The sequence below is a fragment of the Scyliorhinus canicula genome, chromosome 15 (assembly GCF_902713615.1).
Source record: "Scyliorhinus canicula chromosome 15, sScyCan1.1, whole genome shotgun sequence".
NCBI lineage: Eukaryota > Metazoa > Chordata > Chondrichthyes > Carcharhiniformes > Scyliorhinidae > Scyliorhinus > Scyliorhinus canicula.
In genome coordinates, this window is record NC_052160.1 from 26,170,571 (window position 1) to 26,193,998 (window position 23,428).

General features: G+C 54.1%; 1 protein-coding gene across 1 annotated transcript in view; it reads left to right on the plus strand.

The window, feature by feature from the left end:
* Positions 1 to 27: 27 nt before the first annotated feature.
* Positions 28 to 23,428, plus strand: part of amdhd2 (amidohydrolase domain containing 2) — a 37,915-nt gene continuing 14,514 nt past the window's right edge. The window contains exons 1-9 of the mRNA XM_038820720.1: positions 28 to 187; positions 3,459 to 3,563; positions 4,527 to 4,663; positions 6,107 to 6,246; positions 6,813 to 6,867; positions 8,389 to 8,601; positions 8,840 to 8,928; positions 14,100 to 14,244; positions 16,818 to 16,925. Of these exons, the coding sequence (XP_038676648.1) occupies positions 3,481 to 3,563; positions 4,527 to 4,663; positions 6,107 to 6,246; positions 6,813 to 6,867; positions 8,389 to 8,601; positions 8,840 to 8,928; positions 14,100 to 14,244; positions 16,818 to 16,925 (970 nt within the window). The 5' untranslated portion in view covers positions 28 to 187; positions 3,459 to 3,480. The remainder of the gene's footprint in view (positions 188 to 3,458; positions 3,564 to 4,526; positions 4,664 to 6,106; positions 6,247 to 6,812; positions 6,868 to 8,388; positions 8,602 to 8,839; positions 8,929 to 14,099; positions 14,245 to 16,817; positions 16,926 to 23,428) is intronic.

The following is a 23,428-nucleotide window of genomic DNA, read 5'->3' on the forward strand; positions in this document are numbered from 1 at the left end:
TCACGTGATTCGCGCGGCAAGCAGTCGGTCAGCTGACCGCCGGCAGTCACGTGATGCGACAGGTGAACAGGAGGAGACGATGTAACTTTCCACCTTTGGGGCACCAGTCACTATGGCAGGAAATGCAGCAGCCGGTCGCAAACAGCAGTAACGAGTAGATAAACTGCTTTGCGACGTGAATTGAGGGGTAAATATTGGGCCAAGAATGTTCTTTATGATAATTTCCGGAATCTTTTCCACTTAAAGGGCAGCCAGATTCTCGATGTCTCGTCTGAGAGACAGCGCCTCGGAGCGTGAGCTCATGCCCCTAGAGTGGGACTTGAACCCGCGACCTCAGAGGGATAAGGATGGAGAAGGAATGAGCAAGAAGTGAGATAAGCTCTACTTCCAGCACAGAGAGGCTCAGTTACATTCTGGCTGCTCCTTTGCAATGATGTGAGCACAGTAAGAAGTCTTACAACACCAGGTTAAAGTCCAACAGGTTTGATTCAAACACGAGCTTTCGGAGCGCGGCTCACCTGAGGAAGGAGCCGCGCTCCGAAAGCTCGTGTTTGAATCAAACCTGTTGGACTTTAACCTGGTGTTGTAAGACTTCTTCCTTTGCAATGAGACCAGGCAGAACTGAAAGACGGACTGTGATCAGGAGACAGGGCTGTGATTTTCACATTCCAGTTTACTTCAGCAGCTGAGATAATGCATAAGCCGCCCCTGCAAAATGTTACGGTTGTATTTCCCCCTAAAGAGAAAGCAGAGCAACATAAATCTGCTGTGAAGTAATTCAATCTTATGCCGTCTTCTAATTCTTTGGAAGCGTTACCAATTCATAGAATGATGTTTCATAATCCCAACAGTGCAGAAGGAGGCCATTCGGCCCATCGAGTCTTCATCGATCCACTCCACCCTATACCCGTAACTTAACCTTTACCTCTCTGGCACTAAGAAACAATTTATCATGGCCAATCCACCTAACCTGCACATTTTTGGACTGTGGGAGGAAACCAGAGCAGCCCGAGGAAGCCCATGCAGACACTGGGAGAATGTACAAATTCCACACAGACAGACCCAAGGCTGGAATTGAACCCGGATCCCTGGTACTCTGAGCAGCAGTGTTGTCCTTGTGGTATATTAGTATCATAAGCCCTGCTTCTGATTCTAGGAATCTTGATGCTGCACTCTAAAAGATGTATTTCAAAATTGGAAGTTTAACCTGATGTACCTTATGCAGTGCTTTCAGTGCTTGGGGCCATGTTTTTATGTACAGGTGGCAGCGTTGGAACAGAATGCATTTACAATCGCCTTGCTTATCTGCAGATTGTTGAATGAAACTATATGGCAAAAAAGATACCGAGAAAGCTGTGGCTCACTTGATAACGTTAGTTCCTTTCAGTCCAAAAGTCATGGGTCCAAATTCCACTCTGCATTAGAGCAGGTAGTTTGACATTTCCATGCAGCAGCTGAGGGAAGGACTCCGAAGGCTGAGGTACCAATAATTTGGGTCCCATTTACTTGCTTGAGTGGATTTTGATCATTCCAGCACACTATCTGGGTAAGCAGTTTTATTGTTGTCTTGACCAACACAGTAAACATCTGCTATTTTTATTTTGTGAAACAGATTACTTAATCACTGACTGATTCTCATCCCCATTGCGATTCCTGCACTTTGTATTTAAAGCCCTGTTTATATTACAATAAGATTTCTACATGATGGTTCTGTCCCTGCTGGGATAGGTCTGATTGTGATGGAATAAAGGGTATGTGTGCTTCCTTCTGTCTGAAGGCTTTTCCTGATATCGGAGAAAGACGTGTAAAGGGCAGAAGATAAAGATGTGCTAATGTTCCATTGCTGCCAAACCTGTAACATTGCCATCTAACATTGAAATCTAACAGGATGAATTCACTCTGCTAATCTGTCACCTGTCAAATCAAATTCAGGTCTCCGCTTGTCCATAAACACAAGATCCATTTTTAAAATTGATTCATGGAATGTGAACATTGCTAGCAAGACCAGCATTTATTCCTTGTCCCTAGTCCCTGAGTGGGTCCTGGTGAGCCACCTTTTTGAACCGCTGCAGTCCTTGTGATGTACATAGCGTCCACAGTGCTGTTTGAGAAGGAGTTTCAAGATTTTGACCAAGTGACAATGAAGAAGTGGTGATATATTTGCAAGTTAGGATTGCAATGGAATCCATGGTTTCAAACCATGTATTTTTGAGACAGATCCAAGTTGAGAGGGAAAGTGACCCTTCCAGTTGCTAAGGAAACTATAAGACTGAAACTGAGATGGGAAACCAAACTTTGGCTGAAACTATATAAAAGGAGACCGAGCCATCAGTGCTCACTGGATAAGGATTGCAGAGGTGCAGTACAGGCAGGCTGAAAAAGACATATGCTAGATCCAGATGCTGAGAATAAGCAAGATATAGTTGCTGAGGCAGTTTCTCTTCCTTGAATCACAGAATTGTTACAGCACAGAAGGAGTCCACTCAGCCCATCATGTATGTGCTGGCTCTCCAAATGTTTGCTGCTTTCAGCTGAGGAGCAAGTCAAGTTAGTCAGAAGACTAGCTGAAATTCTTTATGACGAAGACCGGGTTCTGAAGGACTCCTATGGCTGATATTATTTAACTATTTGCTGAACAGACTGCTGAGCCAATTTGTAAGACCTGTCTGAGTTGTATCTGCTACTTAATGTGTAATTTATAGTTTATAATTTATCGCAATTTGCCTGTGACCCTTGCCCTCATCCACTAACTCTCTCAGTGGGTGAGGGAGTGAGCCAGCTAAGACTAGAAGTGAGCTGAAGACACACACGCCCTCTAATGGTCATCTTTAGTTATTACTAATTTTAAAAGATTATCATTCATTGCTTTTTTGCTCAGCAAGTTGTTTGTTTTCATACTGCGTATTTAAAAAAAATTCTTGTTTAATCTCATGTCAAACTTTATCTTCCAGAAATTTGCTCATCGGCCCCTAAAGTGAGTAAATTTAAAAAGTTGCCCCCCTCCCCCCACAGATACGAAAAGGCTGAGTAGGCCTGTTCTAAATGGTAGAGGTCATGGTTTGGATGCTGCTGTCAATGTGGGACTGGGGAAAGGTCTGAATGGTCTATGTGCAATCTTTATGAGCATCGGGTAATGAGGATGTAAGAACAGAGGAAGTAGGTCATTTGACCCCTGAAATAAGATCATGACTGATTTCCCTCAGCTACGTTTTCCTGCATTATCCCTATATCCTTGGAAACCCTTGGTATCCAAAAATCATCAACTTCAGTCTTGAATGTACTCCATAACTGAACATCCACAGTGCTGTGGCTGTGAGAATCCCAAAGGCTCCCAATCCTGTACATCAGTTCAGTGGATCATCCTGCTGTCTGTAAAGCCAGTTTGCATCAGTAAATATGGAACTTGTCTGTTTGTCAGTGCACTGTGGTATTGTAAAGGTTTTAATGATCTCTTGCAGGGAATTGGCTTCTCCCTTTAAAATGCCATCCAATAAATCGGTCTCTGATGCCCCAATTACGCGGTTCCAGAACTGTCATATTCTGAAGGATCACAAGTTACAGAGGTAAGAGATGTGCTCCCACACCCAATGTGGTTGGAAAGATATATAAATAGAAGTTGTTTTGTGTCGCTGTGAGATAAAAGGTTTGGCTCCAGTTATGAATCAGTTGGTAGTCAAGAATGCTTCGCAGCAAATCACTGACTATCTTAGGCCTTCAGAATTAGCACTTGTATGGGCAGCAAATAAGCATGAATAGAATCCCTACAGTGCAGAAGAAGGCCATTCGGCCCATCCAGTCTGCACAGACCCTCTGAAAGAGCACCCTATCTTGTCCCACACCACGCCCTATCCCCGTAACCCCACCTAACCTTTTAGACACTAAGGGACAATTTAGCTTGGCCAATCCACCTAACCTGTGCATCTTTGTACTGTGGGAGGAAACCGGAGCAACCTGGGGAAACCCATGCAGACACGGGAAACTCCACACAGACAGTTACCCGACACTGGAATTGAACCCGGGTCCCTGGCACTGTGAGGCAGGAATGCTTACCACCATGCCGCCCAGTAATTGCTTTACAGATAGCAATAGAAAGAATATTACATGCAGTTAAAGACTTTCACAACTTCAGGATCTCCCAAGTAATTTTGGAAGTGTAGGCATTGTTACAATTTGCACACAGCAAGTTTCCACATCAACACTATGAGAAACACCAGACAATCATTTTTAGTGATGTTAGTTGAAGGAGAAATACTGACCCAGGATACTGGGGGAAACTCCCTTGCCGTTCTTCAAAATAATACCGTGGGATCTGAGAGGGCAGATGACTATTTGATTTAATGACCCTTCTCTCGGTGCAGCCTGGATTTTGTTCTCCAGTCTCTGGAGTGGGACATGAACCCACAACGTTCTAACTCTGACGTGCCGTGACTGACAACTTAAGTAAGAATTATTTGAGCTTGAAGCTTGAGCTGCCTCACCTGTTTGAACAGGTCTCGATTTCTGCTCCGACTGTGTCTATTTTGAAGGGAGGATCTTTGGGTCCGTGAGGGGAAGATTCTTAACCCGGAGAAGCTGTTCTTTGATGAGAAAGGTTCTGCAGATATTCGGATTGATTGCAACGGTGGCATCATTGCCCCAGGGTTCATCGACACACAAATCAACGGTAAGTGAAGGCTTTAGCCAGAAATCCCCATTACGCCCTCCACCCCAGCCTTCATTTGCTCTCTCACAACCTCAAATGGTTTCCAAAACCCTGCAACCCTTGCCCCTCCCTATCTCTGTAATCTCTTCCAACCCCAAAACTCCCCAAGATCTCCTTATCCTCTAATTCTGGCTAATTACACATTACCCACTTCCTACAGCCAATCATTAGCAGCATTGCCACCTCCTTCAAAACCATAATCCCAGCCAAGCTCATATCAAAGCTCCAAAACCTAGGACTTGGCTCCTCCCTCTGCAACTGGATCCTCGACTTTCTGACCCACAGACCACAATCAGTAAGAATAAACAACAACACCCCCTCCACAATAGTCCTCAATACCAGGGCCCCGCAAGGCTGCGTACTTAGCCCCCTACTCTACAGCTTGTATACACGACTGCGTGGCAAAAATTTGGTTCCAACTCCATTTATAAATTTGCTGACTATACGGCCATAGTGGGCCGGATCTATAATAACGACGAGTCAGAATACAGGAGAGGGATTGAGAACTTAGTGGAGTGGTGCAGAGACAACAATCTCTCCCTCAATGCCAGCAAAACTAAACAGCTGGTCATTGACTTCAGGAAGCAAAGTACTGTACACACCCCTGTCCACATCAACAGGGCCGAGGTGGAGATGGTTAGCAGTCTCAAATTCCTAGGGGTGCACATCACCAAAAATCTGTCCTGGTCCACCCACGCTGATGCTACCACCAAGAAAGCACAACAGAAATTAAGAAAATTTGGCATGTCCACATTAACTCTTACTAACTTTTACAGATGCACCATAGAAAGCATCCTATCTGGCTGCATCACAGCCTGGTATGGCAACTGCTCGGCCCAGGGCCGCAAGAAACTTCAAGAGAGTCGTGAACACCGCCCGGTCCATCACGAACCTGCCTCCCATCCATTGACTCCATCTCCACCTCCCGCTGCCGGGGGAAAGCAGGCAGCATAATCAAAGACCCCTTCCACCTGGTTTACTCACTGTTCCAACTTCTTCCATCGGACAGGAGATACAGAAGTCTGAGAACACGCATGAACAGACTCAAAAACAGCTTCTTCCCCACTGTCACCAGACTCCTAAATGACCCTCTTATGGACTGACCTCATTAACACTACACCCTGCATGCTTCACCCAATGCCGGTGCTTACTTAGTTACATTTTGTACCTTGTGTTGCCCTATTATGTATTTTCTTTTATTTCATTTTCTTTTCGTGTACTTAATGATCTGTACCTTGGTTTCACGTGACAATAAACAAATCCAATCCAATCCAATCCTTTATCCATGAGAAATCCAAGCACTTTGTGATGGCCAGCCCACCCAAAATATTTTGCCAGGAGGTTTGTTCTGGGACCTGTTTATTGTGCCTCAGGACTGATGTCTGATATGTTAATGTTTTCTAGGAGGATATGGAATTGACTTCTCATTAGCCACAGATAACCTGAAATGTGGCCTTTCCATGGTCGCTCGGAAGCTGCTTTCCACCGGAGTGACCTCCTTCTGCCCAACACTTGTGACCTCCCCTGTCCCCATCTATCACCAGGTATATCACAGCGACTCTTTCCAGCATGAGGAACAAAGTTTGCCTGTGCATGGGGAGAGATGGGCTGAACGTCTGAATGAAGGTGGGCAGAGGGGTTTGGGACATGGTGCTGTCGGAAGAGGTGACAGGAAGGATTAATCTCTCTTTGTATAGCTCATAGTGCGAACAGTGTGATGGGAAAATTCACAGGAATTAAGTGTAACGCGTGCAAACAGTGGTTAGCCCTGCTGCCTCACGGCGCCAAGATTCCAGGTTCGATCCCGGCCCTGGGTCACTGCCCGTGTGGAGTTTGCACATTCTCGCTGTGTTTGTGTGGGTTTTGCCCCCCCCCCAACCCAAAGATGTGCAGGGTAGGTGGATTGGCTATGCTAAATTGCCCCTTAATTGGAAAAAATTAATTGGGCACTCTAAATTTTTTTTTAAAAGTGGAACATGTGCAGAAAGTAGGAGTTACCTATGAGGTTTCTAAACTGCCGAGATAAACAATGAAACTGACCAGCTTGCCGAATGTATGTTCCCAAATCATTTAGAATTTAATTTTAAAACGTTTCCGTCTTCCTTCTCAGGTTATTCCTCAAATTGAGGTGCAGGATGGTGGGCCTTGGGGAGCAGGGATATTGGGTGAGTATTGTTACAATCAGTCAGTTGGCAGTACAGAATTTGAATATTGCTGTTATGGACATTTTGCATCCTACACTCATGAAGACAAATGCAAAAATTCCAAATTTCAAACAATCACAGCAATTTGTGCTCTAGGAGAATAGGATGCTGACTGGTTGACAAGCCAACTTTGATTGGCTGAGATGTTGCAATGGAGAAAGCAATGGTGAGCTCAAGCTCCACAAGCCCCCGGGTAATTCAATTAAAGGCACAGGCGAGACCTGAAAATATTCCTTTTCTTTCCAGGGAACCAGTCCCTGTGTAAGAATATATGTCATTTCTAGTTATAAACCCTCTGGAGACTGATAACTTATAAAAAGAGAAATGAATTTCCCAGTGATCGACTCAAAGCATCAAAAGATAACATTTCGCCTTGTAAGACTTGACAACAAGCAAAACTCAACATCAACTAAACTTTACTTAGGCAACGAATGCACTTAAAAAAACGAGAGGAAAATATACACAACTAAAAGCCTCATGCCATGCTTATATGTTACACCGTGCTCTACACGATTTAGTCTTGTGATTAAAGTCCAAAATTCATCCTGGCTTTAGCAGGATCTCCTCCCTGATTCACCAGGGTGAATCTTCCAGTGTCCTTCACTTGATCTTCTGAGTGTTAATGAATGGACTTCCTGTTCAAAGGTACCCTCTGGTGATTCTGTAGTCCTTAATTCTTCAAATGCCTTGTTTCCTCGAAGACAATTCCACCTTCACCAGCCCTCTGCTTCATTGTTAGCCCACAAGTGGTCTTTTTCTTCTGCCTGGCATAGGGGCATCTGTTGTTGGTCTTCTTCCCCCAAATCTCTTGGTCTGTCTCCCCCTCAGAGTATGTCAGCAGTAAATATAGCTGTCTCCTCCTTTGTCTCCAGATGTCAAAGCTTGCACCTTATTTTCAAAAGCTTTTGACTTGGGCCCTTCTCCCCATGGTGGCCAGGTCACATAGGCTTGTCTCCAGGCAGATCCCTTGGGCGCCGTCAAATTGATTTATCTCCAGGCAGGTCCCATAGACGGTCCTATCTCCCTCTCCAAATACTCTAATTTACCTTGAATTAAAGGAGACAGTTTAAATCACAACCATCTTATAAAGGTTTGCACTTGTAACAGTACTTATGAGTTTCCACTTTATCTAATTGCCTTCCTTGCACTGGGGCAATCCAGCAATGTGAACACATTGTCCCAGCAGTGTGAATATACTTTCTACAAACATAGCAGTGCGAATACACCTTCCATCAACCCTTTGAAGCACCCCGTCAGTACTGATCCTCTGACAGTCTGGTTTGTCCTCTGTACTGAGCCTCTGACAACGCGGAGTTCTCTCATTGGGAGCATCAGCCTGGATACTGTTCTCAAATCTTGGAAGTGGGACTTGTACCCACAATGTCCTGACTCGGAGGCGAGACTCAATAGAGCTACAAAGATGATTGTGAGTGACTACAGTGAGGTGGTGGTTCTAATGGGATTAATTCCTCTCTTATCCAGGTCTACACTTGGAAGGTCCATTCATTAGCAAAGACAAGAAGGGTGCTCACCCTGAGGAGTACCTGCGAACGTTTGAGAACCGCGGCTTCCAAGATCTGTTGGATACATACGGCTCCCTGGACAACGTCCGAATCGTCACACTGGCTCCCGAACTCGACAGAAGCAGCGAGGTTATTGGGGGTCTGGTTAGCCGTGGGATCCGCGTTTCACTGGGTAAGGAAGCAAGGCCGCAGGCAGATCATCACATTTAACTTTCGTGTTTGTTCTTCTCGTGTGTAATGGTGATTGATCTGACCAGGGAAAGACATCTATCCCACTGTTCATCAAGTGGAATCAGCTTCTCCTGCCCCCTCCCCATATATACATATTCTCATTTTCTCTCTCTCTCTCCCTCTCTCTCAAGGATTTCTATCTTGATGTAAAGATGTTTTCTTTCTCAAAATTTTTGCAGGACATTCAGTCGCCAACCTGACACAAGCTGAAGCTGCAGTGAGACATGGAGCCACTTTCATCACCCACCTCTTCAATGCAATGTTGCCTGTGAGTTCAGCTCCCCAAACCCACCAGAAACGGAGGGAGCAGCAGGAAGGGCTGTTTGTAATGTCAGATTCCTCTGCGTCAGTTGTGGCTCAGTGGGTCCAATGCTCGCCCCTCACTTCAGAGATTTTGGGTTCAATGCCCACCCCAGAGACTTGAGCATAAAAAACCTGTCTGAGGGAGCGCTGAGGGAGTGTCGCACTGCCTGAGGGACAGCGCTGAGGGAGAGCGGCACTGTCTGAGGGACAGCGCTGAGGGAGCGTCGCACTGCCTGAGGGACAGCACTGAGGGAGCCTCGCACTGCCTGTGGGACAGCGCTGAGGGAGCCTCGCACTGCCTGAGGGACAGCGCTGAGGGAGCCTCGCACTGTCTGAGGGAGCCTCGCACTGCCTGAGGGACAGTGCTGAGGGAGCGCTGCACTGCCTGAGGGACAGCGCTGAGGGAGTGTCGCACTGCCTGAGGGACAGCGCTGAGGGAGCGCCGCACTGCCTGAGGAACAGCGCTGAGGGAGCCTCGCACTGCCTGAGGGACAGCGCTGAGGGAGCCTCGCACTGTCTGAGGGAGCCTCGCACTGCCTGAGGGACAGCGCTGAGGGAGCGTCGCACTGCCTGAGGGACAGCGCTGAGGGAGCCTCGCACTGTCTGAGGGAGCCTCGCACTGCCTGAGGGACAGCGCTGAGGGAGCCTCGCACTGCCTGAGGGACAGCACTGAGGGAGCCTCGCACTGCCTGAGGGACAGCGCTGAGGGAGCCTCGCACTGCCTGAGGGACAGCACTGAGGGAGCCTCGCACTGCCTGTGGGACAGCGCTGAGGGAGCCTCGCACTGCCTGAGGGACAGCGCTGAGGGAGCCTCGCACTGTCTGAGGGAGCCTCGCACTGCCTGAGGGACAGTGCTGAGGGAGCGCTGCACTGCCTGAGGGACAGCGCTGAGGGAGTGTCGCACTGCCTGAGGGACAGCGCTGAGGGAGCGCCGCACTGCCTGAGGAACAGCGCTGAGGGAGCCTCGCACTGCCTGAGGGACAGCGCTGAGGGAGCCTCGCACTGTCTGAGGGAGCCTCGCACTGCCTGAGGGACAGCGCTGAGGGAGCGTCGCACTGCCTGAGGGACAGCGCTGAGGGAGCCTCGCACTGTCTGAGGGAGCCTCGCACTGCCTGAGGGACAGCGCTGAGGGAGCCTCGCACTGCCTGAGGGACAGCGCTGAGGGAGCCTCGCACTGCCTGAGGGACAGCGCTGAGGGAGAGCGGCACTGTCTGAGGGACAGCGCTGAGGGAGCCTCGCACTGCCTGAGGGACAGCGCTGAGGGAGTGTCGCACTGCCTGAGGTACAGCGCTGAGGGAGCCTCGCACTGCCCGAGGGACAGCGCTGAGGGAGCCTCGCACTGCCTGAGGGACAGCGCTGAGGGAGCGTCGCACTGCCTGAGGGACAGCGCTGAGGGAGCCTCGCACTGTCTGAGGGAGCCTCGCACTGCCTGAGGGACAGCGCTGAGGGAGCCTCGCACTGCCTGAGGGACAGCGCTGAGGGAGCCTCGCACTGCCTGAGGGACAGCGCTGAGGGAGAGCGGCACTGTCTGAGGGACAGCGCTGAGGGAGCCTCGCACTGCCTGAGGGACAGCGCTGAGGGAGTGTCGCACTGCCTGAGGGACAGCGCTGAGGGAGCCTCGCACTGCCCGAGGGACAGCGCTGAGGGAGCCTCGCACTGCCTGAGGGACAGCGCTGAGGGAGCCTCGCACTGCCTGAGGGACAGCGCTGAGGGAGTCTCGCACTGCCTGAGGGACAGCGCTGAGGGAGCCTCGCACTGCCTGAGGGACAGCGCTGAGGGAGCGTCGCACTGCCTGAGGGACAGCGCTGAGGGAGTGTCGCACTGTCTGAGGGACAGCGCTGAGGGAGCCTCGCACTGCCTGAGGGACAGCGCTGAGGGAGCGCCGCACTGCCTGAGGGACAGCGCTGAGGGAGTGTCGCACTGCCTGAGGGACAGCGCTGAGGGAGTGTCGCACTGCCTGAGGGACAGCGCTGAGGGAGCGTCGCACTGCCTGAGGGACAGCGCTGAGGGAGTGTCGCACTGTCTGAGGGACAGCGCTGAGGGAGCGCCGCACTGTCTGAGGGACAGCACTGAGGGAGCGCTGCACTGTCTGAGCGACAGCGCTGAGGGAGCTTCGCACTGCCTGAGGGACAGCGCTGAGGGAGCCTCGCACTGTCTGAGGGACAGCGCTGAGGGAGCGTCGCACTGCCTGAGGGACAGCGCTGAGGGAGCGCTGCACTGCCTGAGGGACAGCGCTGAGGGAGCGTCGCACTGCCTGAGGGACAGCGCTGAGGGAGCGCCGCACTGCCTGAGGGACAGCGCTGAGGGAGCGTCGCACTGCCTGAGGGACAGTGCTGGGGGTGTGTCGCACTGCCTGAGGGAGCGCTGCACTGTCTGAGGGACAGCGCTGAGGGAGCGCTGCACTGTCGGAGAGATGGCACCATGGGGAGGGACAGCACCGAGGGAGCGCTGCTCTTTTGGAGGGGGTAGTACTGAGGGACAGGCAAATGGAATATCGGTGTTTATTGCAAAAGTCTGGAATATAGAAGGAGAGACGTGTTGTTGCAATTTTACAGAGTGTTGGTGAGACTATGTCTCGAGTATTGTCCAGTTTTGGTCTCCTTATTTGAGGAAAGGTGTGGTAGCATTAGAGGCATTTCATAGGAGGTTCACCAGATAAATTCCGGGGATGAAGGGGTTGACATACGAGGAGAGATTAAACCGTTTGGGCTCATACTCGCTGGAGTTTAGAACAATGAGAGGTGAACAATGAGAGGTGATCTGATTGAGGTATATAAAATACTAAAAGGGATTGATAAGGTAAACAAAGGCCAAATGTTCCCCCTTGTGGGGTAATGTAGAATGAGAGGCCACAGATAGGGTGAGAGATGGTAGATTTGAGAAGAGGAGGAACTGCTTCTCGCAGAGGGTGGTGAAATTATGGAAATGCTGCCCCATAGTACGGTGGTCTCTGAATCATTAAATGGTTTCAAGTAGGAGATAGATATATTTTTGATTTTTTAAAAAACGGTTAAATGGGATAAGGGGAACAGGTCGGGAGTATTTGAGACCAGGAAGAGGTCAGCCACAATCTGATTGAATGGCAGAGCAGGTTCGAAGTTAGTTCCAATGCTCAGTCGGTGGGAACGAGGGAGTGCTGCACTGTCGGCGGGCGGGACGGAGGGAACGCTGCACTGTCGGCGGGGCGGAGGGAGCGCCGCACTGTCGGCGGGGTGGGACGGAGGGAGCGCCGCACTGTCGGCGGGGCGGGACGGAGGGAGTGCTGCACTGTCGGCGGGACGGAGGGAGCGCCGCACTGTCAGCGGGGCGGGACGGAGGGAGTGCTGCACTGTCGGCGGGACGGAGGGAACGCTGCACTGTCGGCGGGGCGGAGGGAGCGCCGCACTGTCGGCGGGGCGGGACGGAGGGAGTGCTGCACTGTCGGCGGGACGGAGGGAACGCTGCACTGTCGGTGGGACGGAGGGAGCGCCGCACTGTCAGCGGGGCGGGGCGGAGGGAGTGCTGCACTGTCAGCGGGGCGGGACGGAGGGAGTGCTGCACTGTCAGCGGGGCGGGACGGAGGGAGTGCTGCACTGTCGGCGGGGCGGGGCGGAGGGAGCGCCGCACTGTCGGCGGGGCGGAGGGAACGCTGCACTGTCGGTGGGACGGAGGGAGCGCCGCACTGTCGGCGGGGCGGGACGGAGGGAGTGCTGCACTGTCGGCGGGACGGAGGGAACGCTGCACTGTCGGTGGGGCGGAGGGAGTGCCGCACTGTCAGCGGGGCGGGGCGGAGGGAGTGCCGCACTGTCAGCGGGGCGGGACGGAGGGAGTGCTGCACTGTCGGCGGGGCGGAGGGAGCGCCGCACTGTCGGCGGGACGGAGGGAGCGGCGCACTGTCAGTGGGGCGGGGCGGAGGGAGTGCCGCACTGTCAGCGGGGCGGGACGGAGGGAGTGCTGCACTGTCGGCGGGGCGGGACGGAGGGAGCGCCGCACTGTCGGCGGGGCGGAGGGAGCGCCGCACTGTCGGCGGGACGGAGGGAGCGCCGCACTGTCAGCGGGGCGGGGCGGAGGGAGTGCCGCACTGTCAGCGGGGCGGGACGGAGGGAGTGCTGCACTGTCGGTGGGGCGGAGGGAGTGCCGCACTGTCGGCGGGGCGGAGGGAGTGCCGCACTGTCGGCGGGGCGGGACGGAGGGAGTGCTGCACTGTCGGCGGGGCGGAGGGAGCGCCGCACTGTGGGCGGGACAGGACGGAGGGAGTGCTGCACTGTCGGCGGGGCGGAGGGAGCGCCGCACTGTGGGCGGGACAGGACGGAGGGAGTGCTGCACTGTCGGTGGGGCGGGACGGAGGGAGCGCCGCACTGTCGGCGTGGCGGGGCGGAGGGAGCGCCGCACTGTCGGCAGGGCGGGATGGAGCGAGCGCCGCACTGTCGGCGGGACGGAGGGAGCGCCGCACTGTGGGCGGGACAGGACGGAGGGAGTGCTGCACTGTCGGTGGGGCGGGACGGAGGGAGCGCCGCACTGTGGGCGGGACAGGACGGAGGGAGTGCTGCACTGTCGGTGGGGCGGGACGGAGGGAGCGCCGCACTGTCGGCGTGGCGGGACCAAGATGCTACAGTCACTTTGGGACATCCTGACTCATGAAAGGTGATATATAAATGGAAATTGGGATGAAATGTTTCTGCCCTGTGATTAATGGAGTGGAGGGTTCATTTGGTAATGAACAAAGACTCTGACAATCCTGTATAATTAAATGTTTTACCATCATGAAGTAATAGTAAAAAAAAAAGGCGTGCATTTCTGTAGCATCTTTTATGTCTCAGGACATCCTAACCTGCATTACAGCCAATTAAGTACTTTTGAAATGTTGTCGCTGTTGTAATTTGGGAAACACAAAAGCCAATTTATGCACCGAATGCTCCTACATACAGCAGTGTGATGAACAGTGTCCCGGGCAGGATGTTTTCACTGCTGGAGTAGCGTTCCACAGGATCAGGACACTTCCTGATGTCTGGGATATGGTAACTGTTTCTGCAGCCTGTACTGGGCAAAACAACACCCACTGCCACAGAACCCAAATTCTCTCGGAGATTAACTGGTTTGTTCTCTTTCTTGGGCTGTGATCTGTAGGTTTTATATCTCTTCCTTCCATTCCCTCAGTTTCACCATCGGGATCCGGGAATTGTGGGTCTGCTGACCAGCAGTGAGATTCCTGTTGGACGGTCCGTGTTCTATGGAATGATTGCCGATGGGATCCATACCAACCCTGCAGCGCTGAGGATCGCTTACCGAGCACATCCCCATGGTAAATAGTCAGGTAGCGATTTCCCCCCCCCCCCCGATTCCATATCCGTTACGGAAGATGCATATATTCATTATTCGTATCCATCAGTTAGTGGAACAGGAGAGTGAATTTCCATCTGTGCCATTCGGTGCCCTGGCTCCAGTTATGCCCGAAAGCAACAGGGTCACCAACGCTGGCCAGATGGCTTCCGGGATCTTCTGGCACATGACCTGCTCCCAAAGGTCATGTTGCTCCCATTGTCCACTTGTCACGTCTCACCCCTTCATCCCCTCCTGTTGGTCACCATGCTCATAGAAACTCCCACAGCCAGTCGAAAAGTAAACAGTCGCTTTGTTATCCAATTGGGTGATTTTCTGACCATCAGTCAAACACAATCTTTCCCACATTGCCAATATTTTTACGATCGATGTAAATATGCAAAACAAATTAAGTAAAATGCAATGTTTTCAATATTCCAGTTATTTCTCCTGGATTTTGCTCGCAGTCTGTCCTGCCATTTGGCCTTCAATTCCCGAAATCTCCGGGCCGGTCCTGGATAGTTGGCAACCCAAGTGGGAGATGGTGCCAAGATCAGCAGGGGATCAGACTGGGAGACGGTGTCTAGCCGACATGGCGGGGGGGGGTCAGTCTGGGAGACGGTGTCTAGCCGACATGGCGGGGGGGATCAGACTGGGAGACGGTGTCTAGCCGACATGGCGGGGGGTCAGACTGGGAGACGGTGTCTAGCCGACATGGCGGGGGGGTCAGACTGGGAGACGGTGTCCAGCCGACATGGCGGGGGGGGTCAGACTGGGAGACGGTGTCTAGCCGACATGGCGGGGGGTCAGACTGGGAGATGGTGTCTTGCTGGGTTCAGCAGGGGGTCAGACTGGGAGACGGTGTCTAGCCGACATGGCGGGGGGGGTCAGACTGGGAGACGGTGTCTAGCCGACATGGCGGGGGGTCAGACTGGGAGACGGTGTCTAGCCGACATGGCGGGGGGTCAGACTGGGAGACGGTGTCTAGCCGACATGGCGGGGGGTCAGACTGGGAGATGGTGTCTAGCCGACATGGCGGGGGGTCAGACTGGCAGACGGTGTCTAGCCGACATGGCGGGGGGGTCAGACTGGGAGACGGTGTCTAGCCGACATGGCGGGGGGGTCAGACTGGGAGACGGTGTCCAGCCGACATGGCGGGGGGGAGGGCCAGACTGGGAGACGGTGTCTAGCCGACATGGCGGGGGGTCAGACTGGGAGATGGTGTCTTGCTGGGTTCAGCAGGGGGTCAGACTGGGAGACGGTGTCTAGCCGACATGGCGGGGGGGTCAGACTGGGAGACGGTGTCTAGCCGACATGGCGGGGGGTCAGACTGGGAGACGGTGTCTAGCCGACATGGCGGGGGATCAGACTGGGAGACGGTGTCTAGCCGACATGGCGGGGGGTCAGACTGGGAGATGGTGTCTAGCCGACATGGCGGGGGGTCAGACTGGCAGACGGTGTCTAGCCGACATGGCGGGGGGGTCAGACTGGGAGACGGTGTCTAGCCGACATGGCGGGGGGTCAGACTGGGAGACCGCGTCTAGCCGACATGGCGGGGGTCAGGCTGGGAGACGGTGTCTCGCTGGGTTCAGCAGGGGGTCAGACTGGGAGACGGTGTCTAGCCGACATGGCGGGGGGGGCGGGGGGGGTCAGACTGGGAGACGGCGTCTAGCCGACATGGCGGGGGTCAGGCTGGGAGACGGTGTCTAGCTGACATGGCGGGGGTCAGGCTGGGAGACGGTGTCTAGCCGACATGGCGGGGGGGTCAGACTGGGAGACGGTGTCTAGCCGACATGGCGGGGGGGTCAGACTGGGAGACGGTGTCTAGCCGACATGGCGGGGGGGGTCAGACTGGGAGACTGTGTCTAGCTGACATGGCGGGGGGTCAGGCTGGGAGACGGTGTCTAGCCGACATGGCGGGGGGTCAGACTGGGAGACGGTGTCTAGCCGACATGGCGGGGGGGTCAGACTGGGAGACGGTGTCTAGCGGACATGGCGGGGGGGTCAGACTGGGAGACGGTGTCTCGCTGGGTTCAGCAGGGGGTCAGACTAGGAGACGGTGTCTAGCCATGATGGCGGGGGGGGGCAGACTGGGAGACGGTGTCTAGCCATGATGGCGGGGGGGGGGGGCAGACTGGGAGACGGTGTCTCGCTGGGTTCAGCAGGGGGTCAGACTAGGAGACGGTGTCTCGCTGGGTTCAGCAGGAGGTCAGACTGGGAGACGGTGTCTAGCCGACAAGGCGGGGGGTCAGACTGGGAGACGGTGTCTCGCTGGGTTCAGCAGGGGGTCAGACTGGGAGACGGTGTCTCGCTGGGTTCAGCAGGAGGTCAGACTAGGAGACGGTGTCTCGCTGGGTTCAGCAGGAGGTCAGACTAGGAGACGGTGTCTAGACTATTCAGCAGGCGGCTTTCTGGAAAATACTTCCACTCTACACCGCCCACTCTCTATATGTGATGTATGGTCTGTGAAGCTGTCAGTGACACTCACACTGGAGTGTGTAAGGATGTCGGTGACACGCTCGCATTGCCAATTCCTTTGGTTACCTCCTGCTGCAGGTATGGTGCTGGTGACAGATGCGATCATGGCCATGGGGCTTCCTTCAGGACACCACACTCTGGGACAGCAGACAATAGAGATCAATGGACTACATGCCTACGTCGCAGGTAACTAGTAGAACCAGCGTGGTGCATCTTACTCTGCAAGGCAAACACAAGTTGTCAAACCGTAGGTCGTGGGGCGATGCACTGTCGGAGGGACAGCACTGAGGGAGCGCTGCACTGTCGGAGGGACAGCACTGAGGGAGCGCTGCACTGTCGGAGGGACAGCACTGAGGGAGCGCTGCACTGTCGGAGGGACAGCACTGAGGGAGCGCTGCACTGTCGGAGGGACAGCACTGAGGGAGCGCTGCACTGTCGGAGGGACAGCACTGAGGGAGCGCTGCACTGTCGGAGGGACAGCACTGAGGGAGCGCTGCACTGTCGGAGGGACAGCACTGAGGGAGCGCTGCACTGTCGGAGGGACAGCACTGAGGGAGCGCTGCACTGTCGGAGGGACAGCACTGAGGGAGCGCTGCACTGTCGGAGGGACAGCACTGAGGGAGCGCTGCACTGTCGGAGGGACAGCACTGAGGGAGCGCTGCACTGTCGGAGGGACAGCACTGAGGGAGCGCTGCACTGTCGGAGGGACAGCACTGAGGGAGCGCTGCACTGTCGGAGGGACAGCACTGAGGGAGCGCTGCACTGTCGGAGGGACAGCACTGAGGGAGCGCTGCACTGTCGGAGGGACAGCACTGAGGGAGCGCTGCACTGTCGGAGGGACAGCACTGAGGGAGCGCTGCACTGTCGGAGGGACAGCACTGAGGGAGCGCTGCACTGTCGGAGGGACAGCACTGAGGGAGTGCTGCACTGTCAGAGGGTCAGTACTCTAGGGAGTGCTGCACTGTCGGAGGGACAGCACTGAGGGAGTGCTGCACTGTCGGAGGGACAGCACTGAGGGAGTGCTGCACTGTCAGAGGGTCAGTACTGAGGGAGTGCTGCACTGTCGGAGGGACAGTACTGAGGGAGCGCCGCACTGTCAGAGGATCGGTACTGAGGGAGTGCTGCACTGTCGGAGGGTCAGTACTGAGGGAGTGCTGCACTGTCGGAGGGACAGCACTGAGGGAGCGCTGCACTGTCGGAGGGACAGCACTGAGGGAGCGCTGCACTGTCGGAGGGACAGCACTGAGGGAGTGCTGCACTGTCGGAGGGACAGCACTGAGGGAGCGCTGCACTGTCGGAGGGACAGCACTGAGGGAGCGCTGCACTGTCGGAGGGACAGCACTGAGGGAGCGCTGCACTGTCGGAGGGACAGCACTGAGGGAGAGCTGCACTGTCGGAGGGACAGCACTGAGGGAGTGCTGCACTGTCGGAGGGACAGCACTGAGGGAGTGCTGCACTGTCGGAGGGACAGCACTGAGGGAGCGCTGCACTGTCGGAGGGACAGCACTGAGGGAGTGCTGCACTGTAGAGGGTCAGTACTGAGGGAGTGCTGCACTGTCGGAGGGACGGCACTGAGGGAGAGCTGCACTGTCGGAGGGACAGCACTGAGGGAGTGCTGCACTGTCGGAGGGACGGCACTGAGGGAGAGCTGCACTTTCGGAGGGACAGCACTGAGGGAGTGCTGCACTGTCAGAGAGTCAGTACTTAGGGAGTGCTGCGCTGTCAGAGGGTCAGCACTGAGGGAGTGCTGCACTGTAGAGGGTCAGTACTGAGGGAGTGCTGTACTGTCGGAGGGACAGCACTGAGGGAGGGATGCACTGTCAGAGGGTCAGTACTGAGGGAGCGCTGCACTGTCAGAGAGTCAGTACTGAGGGAGTGCAGCACTGTCAGAGGGTCAGCACTGAGGGAGTGCTGCACTGTCGGAGGGACAGCACTGAGGGAGTGCTGCACTGTCGGAGGGACAGCACTGAGGGAGTGCTGCACTGTCGGAGGGACAGTACTGATGGAGGGCTGCACTATCGGAGGGACAGCACTGAGGGAGTGCTGCACTGTCGGAGGGACAGCACTGAGGGAGTGCGTCACTGTCGGAGGGACAGCACTGAGGGGGTGCCGCACAGTCGGTGGGGGGTAGGCAGCGCCGCTCTGTTGAGGAACCCGCCCAGTCAGAAGTGCCATGTTTTGCGGTGTTAAATTGTTCAGGAAGATTGGGTAGCATTGTGGATCGCACAATTGCTTCACAGCTCCAGGGTCCCAAGTTCGATTCCGGCTTGGGTCACTGTCTGTGCGAAGTCTGCACATCCTCCACGTGTGTGCGTGGGTTTCCTCCGGGTGCTCCGGTTTCCTCCCACAGTCCAAAGATGTGCAGGTTAGGTGGATCGGCCATGATAAATTGCCCTTAGTGTCCATAATTGCCCTTAGTGTTGGGTGGGGTTACTGGGTTATGGGGATAGGGTGGCGGCGTTGACCTTGGGTAGGGTGCTCTTTCCAAGAGCTGGTGCAGACTCGATGGACAAATGGCCTCCTGCACTGTAAATTCTATGAAATATCCCATATTTATTGAGCAGGTGGGCATTGATTGGGATTGACTGTGGGACTTGGGAGTGTATGAGAGAGGATGGAATATTGTGTGAATTTTGAAATGTCACAGTTATGGGATGCTGGCAGGGAGGAATGGATCTTTACGTATTGTTTTTTAAATAAACATTTTATTGAGGTATTTATGGTTTTATGACAGTAACAGAAGAAACCGTGTACATACAATATAAACATAGTGCAAAGGCCGTCATGTGGACGCGTTGACTCTACTCAATACATCCACCCAGAGACCATCCTCCAACTCTCCACCTAACTCCACTTCCCATTTGTATTTCTCTGACCACATAAGATCCTTATAAATATCCGAAACTCTCCCTTCTCCCACCCACATTCTGGAAACTACCCTGTCTTGTATCCCCCTTGGCGGTAGGAGTGGGAAGGTTGAGACCTGCCCGCTTAGGAAGTCTCCTGCCTGCAGGAACCTAAATTCATTCCCTCCCGTCAGTTCGAATTTTACCTCCAGCTCCCTCAAGCAGGGAAAGCTCCCTTCCATAAATATATCTCCCATCCTCACGATCCATGCTCTCTGCCATCTCCAGAGCCCTCCATCTACCCTCCCTGGGCCAAACTGGTGATTATTGCAAATTGAGGACAGGCCGATGCTCCCTCTGCTCCTACATGTCTCCTCCATTGACCCCAGAATCTCAGGGCCGTGACCACCAGGAGGCTGATGGAATAGTGTGCCCCCAGATTAGTGCCCTTACAAGATGCTGCCTCTACTTGCTCCCACACCGACACTCCCCCCCCCCCCCCCCCCCCCCCCCCCCCCCCCCCCCCCCCCCCCCACCGTCCACTTCCTAATCATGGTTATATTCGCCGCCCAGTAATAATTAATAAAGTTCAGGAGTGCCAGCCCTCCCCCCCTTCTGCACTTCAACATCCCCTTTTTAACTCACGGGGTCTGAACCGCCTATACAAAGCCTGAGATCACCTTGTTGACCCGTTTAAAAAAGGACCGAGGAATAAAGATGGGGAGGCACTGAAACACAAACAGGAATCTCGGGAGGACCGTCATTTTCATTGTCTGCACCTTCCCAGCCAGTGACAACGGAAGTGCGTCCCACCTCCGAAAATCCTCCTTCATTTGGTCTACTAGTCAGGCCAGATTAAGCTTATGCAGCCGTTCCCATTCCCGCGCCACCTGGATGCCGAGGTACCGGAAGACTCCCCCACCACTCTAAATGGCAGCTCCCCCAATCACCTCTCGCAAACATCTCGCTTTTCCCCATGTTCAATTTATACCCCGAAAACCGGCCAAAATCCCCCAGAATCCCAATAATTTCTTCCATTCCTTCCAATGGGTCCGACACACATAAGAGCAGATCGTTGCATATAGCGAGACTGTGTCCCCCCCCTCCCCCCGGACCAATCCATTCCAGCCCTTTGAGGCTCTCAGCGCAATTGCCAGCGGCTCTATGGCCAGTGCAAACAGAGGGGAGAGGGGGCATCCCTGCCTCGTCCCCCGGTGCAGCCTAAAATAGCCCAATGTCAGCCTGTTTGTCCGAACACTCGCCATGGGCGCCTGATGCAGCAGCCTAACCCAGTCAATGAAGCCCCACCCAAATCCAAACCACCCCAATACCTCCCACAGATAATCCCATCCCACCCGGTCAAATGCCTTCTCTGCGTCCATTGCGACCACAACCTCCACATCCCTACCCTCTGGGGGCATCATGATGACATTCAACAGCCTTCTTACGTTGGCTGCCAACTGCCTCCCCTTAACAAATCCCATCTGATCCTCCCCAATCACATCCGGGACACAGTCCTTAATCCTCGAGGACAAGATCTTAGCCAACAATTTGGCAGCTACATTTAGTAGGGAGATCGGTCTGTCGGACCCGCATAGCTCCAGGTCCTTATCCTGCTTCAAGATCAGCGAGATCGTGGCCTGTGACATCGTCGGGGTCAGCGCCCCTCTCTCCCTTGCCTCATTAAATGTCCTCATCAGCAGTGGCCCCAGTATTCCAGAGAACCTTTTGTAAAACTCCACGGGGTACGCATCCGGTCCCGGGACTTTACCTGACTGCATGGCCTTCAGCCCCTCTGCTATCTCTTCCAACCCGATCGGGGCCCCCAGCCGTTCTACCAAGTCTTCATCAACCTTCGGGAACTTCAGCCCCCCTAGGAATTGCCTCATCCCCTCCGGCCCAGCTGGGGGATCCGACTCGTACAGTCTGCTATAGAATTCCTCAAACGCCTTATTGACCCCAGCTGAATCTCCGACCAGGTTTCCATCTCTGTCCCTTACTTTCCCAATCTCTCTGGCCACCTCCAGCTTTCTAAGCTGCTGCACAACCATTCTACTGGCCTTCTCCCCATATTCATAGATCTCCCCCCTCGCCGCCGTCAGCTTCCCCAACACCTTCCCTGTAGTTAACAAGCCAAACTTTGCCTGTAGCCTCCGTCGTTCCCTTGGAAGCCCTGCCTCTGGGGTCTCCGCATACCTCCTGTCGACCTGTAGTATTTCCTTTATCAGTCGGTCTGTATCTGCCCTGTCTGCCTTCTCCCTATGGGTCCGTATCGAGATCAGCTCCCCTCTAACCACCGCCTTCAGCGCCTCCCAGACCACCGCAGCCGAAACTTCCCCCATGTTGTTGATTTCCAGATAGTTCTGGATACATTTCGTCAGCTGCCCACACACCACCTCATCCACTAAAAGTCCCATGTCCAGCCTCCAGTGCGGGCACTGCTACTCTCCTTGCTCACCTGTAGGTCTACCCAGTGTGGGGCATGATCCGAGATCATGATCGCTGAGTACTCAGTGTCCACTACCCCCGTCAGTAGAACCCTGCTCAGGATAAAAAAGTCAATCCAGGAGTACACTTTATGCACGTACAAGTAGAAGGAAAACTCCTTCAGTCTCGGCTGCCCAAATCTCCATGGGTCCACCCCACCCCCATCTGCTCCATAAACCCCTTCAGCTCCTTTGCCATTGCCGGCACCCTGTCTGTCCCTGAGGTAGATCGGTCTAGCCCAGGGTCAATAACTGTGTTGAAGACCCCCCATAACCAGCTTATGCAAATTCAGGTCCAGGATCTTCCCCAACATCCTCGTTATGAACTCCACATCATCCCAATTTGGCACGTACACGTTCACAAGTACCACCGGCAGCCCTTCCAGCTTTCCACTGACCATTGTGTATCGACCCCCCCCACGTCCGCAACTATTCTTCCCGCTTCGAATGACACTCCCTTATTAATCAGGATTGCGACCCCTCTAGTCTTAGAGTCCAGCCCCGAGTGGAAAACCTGCCAAACCCATCCGTTCCTTAGTCTGACCTGGTCAGTTACTCTGAGGTGCGTCTCCTGCAGCATTACCACGTCCGCCTTCAGTCCCCTCAAATGCGCGAACACGTGTGCCCTCTTAACCGGCCCATTTAGCCCTCTTACATTCCATGTGATCAGCCTAGTTGGGGGGCTTCTCGTCCCCGCCCCTCCGCCGATCAGCCATCACCTTTCTTGGGCCAGTCTCCAGCCCGCGCTTCACGCATCCGGAGGCCCGCCCCCCGGCAGCCTTCCTCCCCCACCTCCCTATTGTCCCACAGCAAAAGTTCCTCCCCTGCCAGCAGAACATTCCCCCCCCCCCCCCCCCAGTAACAGCACCATACACACAGCCCCCTCCAACAAGCATACCATCTGCTCACCCCCCACTGCGCTTCCGTGAGCCAGCCCGCCCGGCTAGCTTGGTGGCCCTGCCCATGGCGCCAGACTTTTTCCCACCTATTGTTCCCTCCCCGCCCCGCTCGGGGACACATATGCAAACGTAAACAAACCCAACCCAATTGGCCAAAGGAAACACGCAAAGAAAATCAAAAAGATCAAACCTCAAACATCTAACATTCACACCTCCATCTCCCATCAGTGCAAATGTAAATTTTATCTCGAGCAGCTCGTCCACAGACCCCAACTCAATACAAAAGGCATTACAATTAACATCCAAAGACAAAAACTTTTCTTTTTAAAAAAAAATTAACTGAAGAGAAGAAAAAACAAACCAAAAAAAAAAAACCCACATGAACACTGCAGCAAAGTTCACTCCAAACAACTTAGTCTGATACCAGCACCCCCCTCCTCGTGAAGTCCATTGTTTCC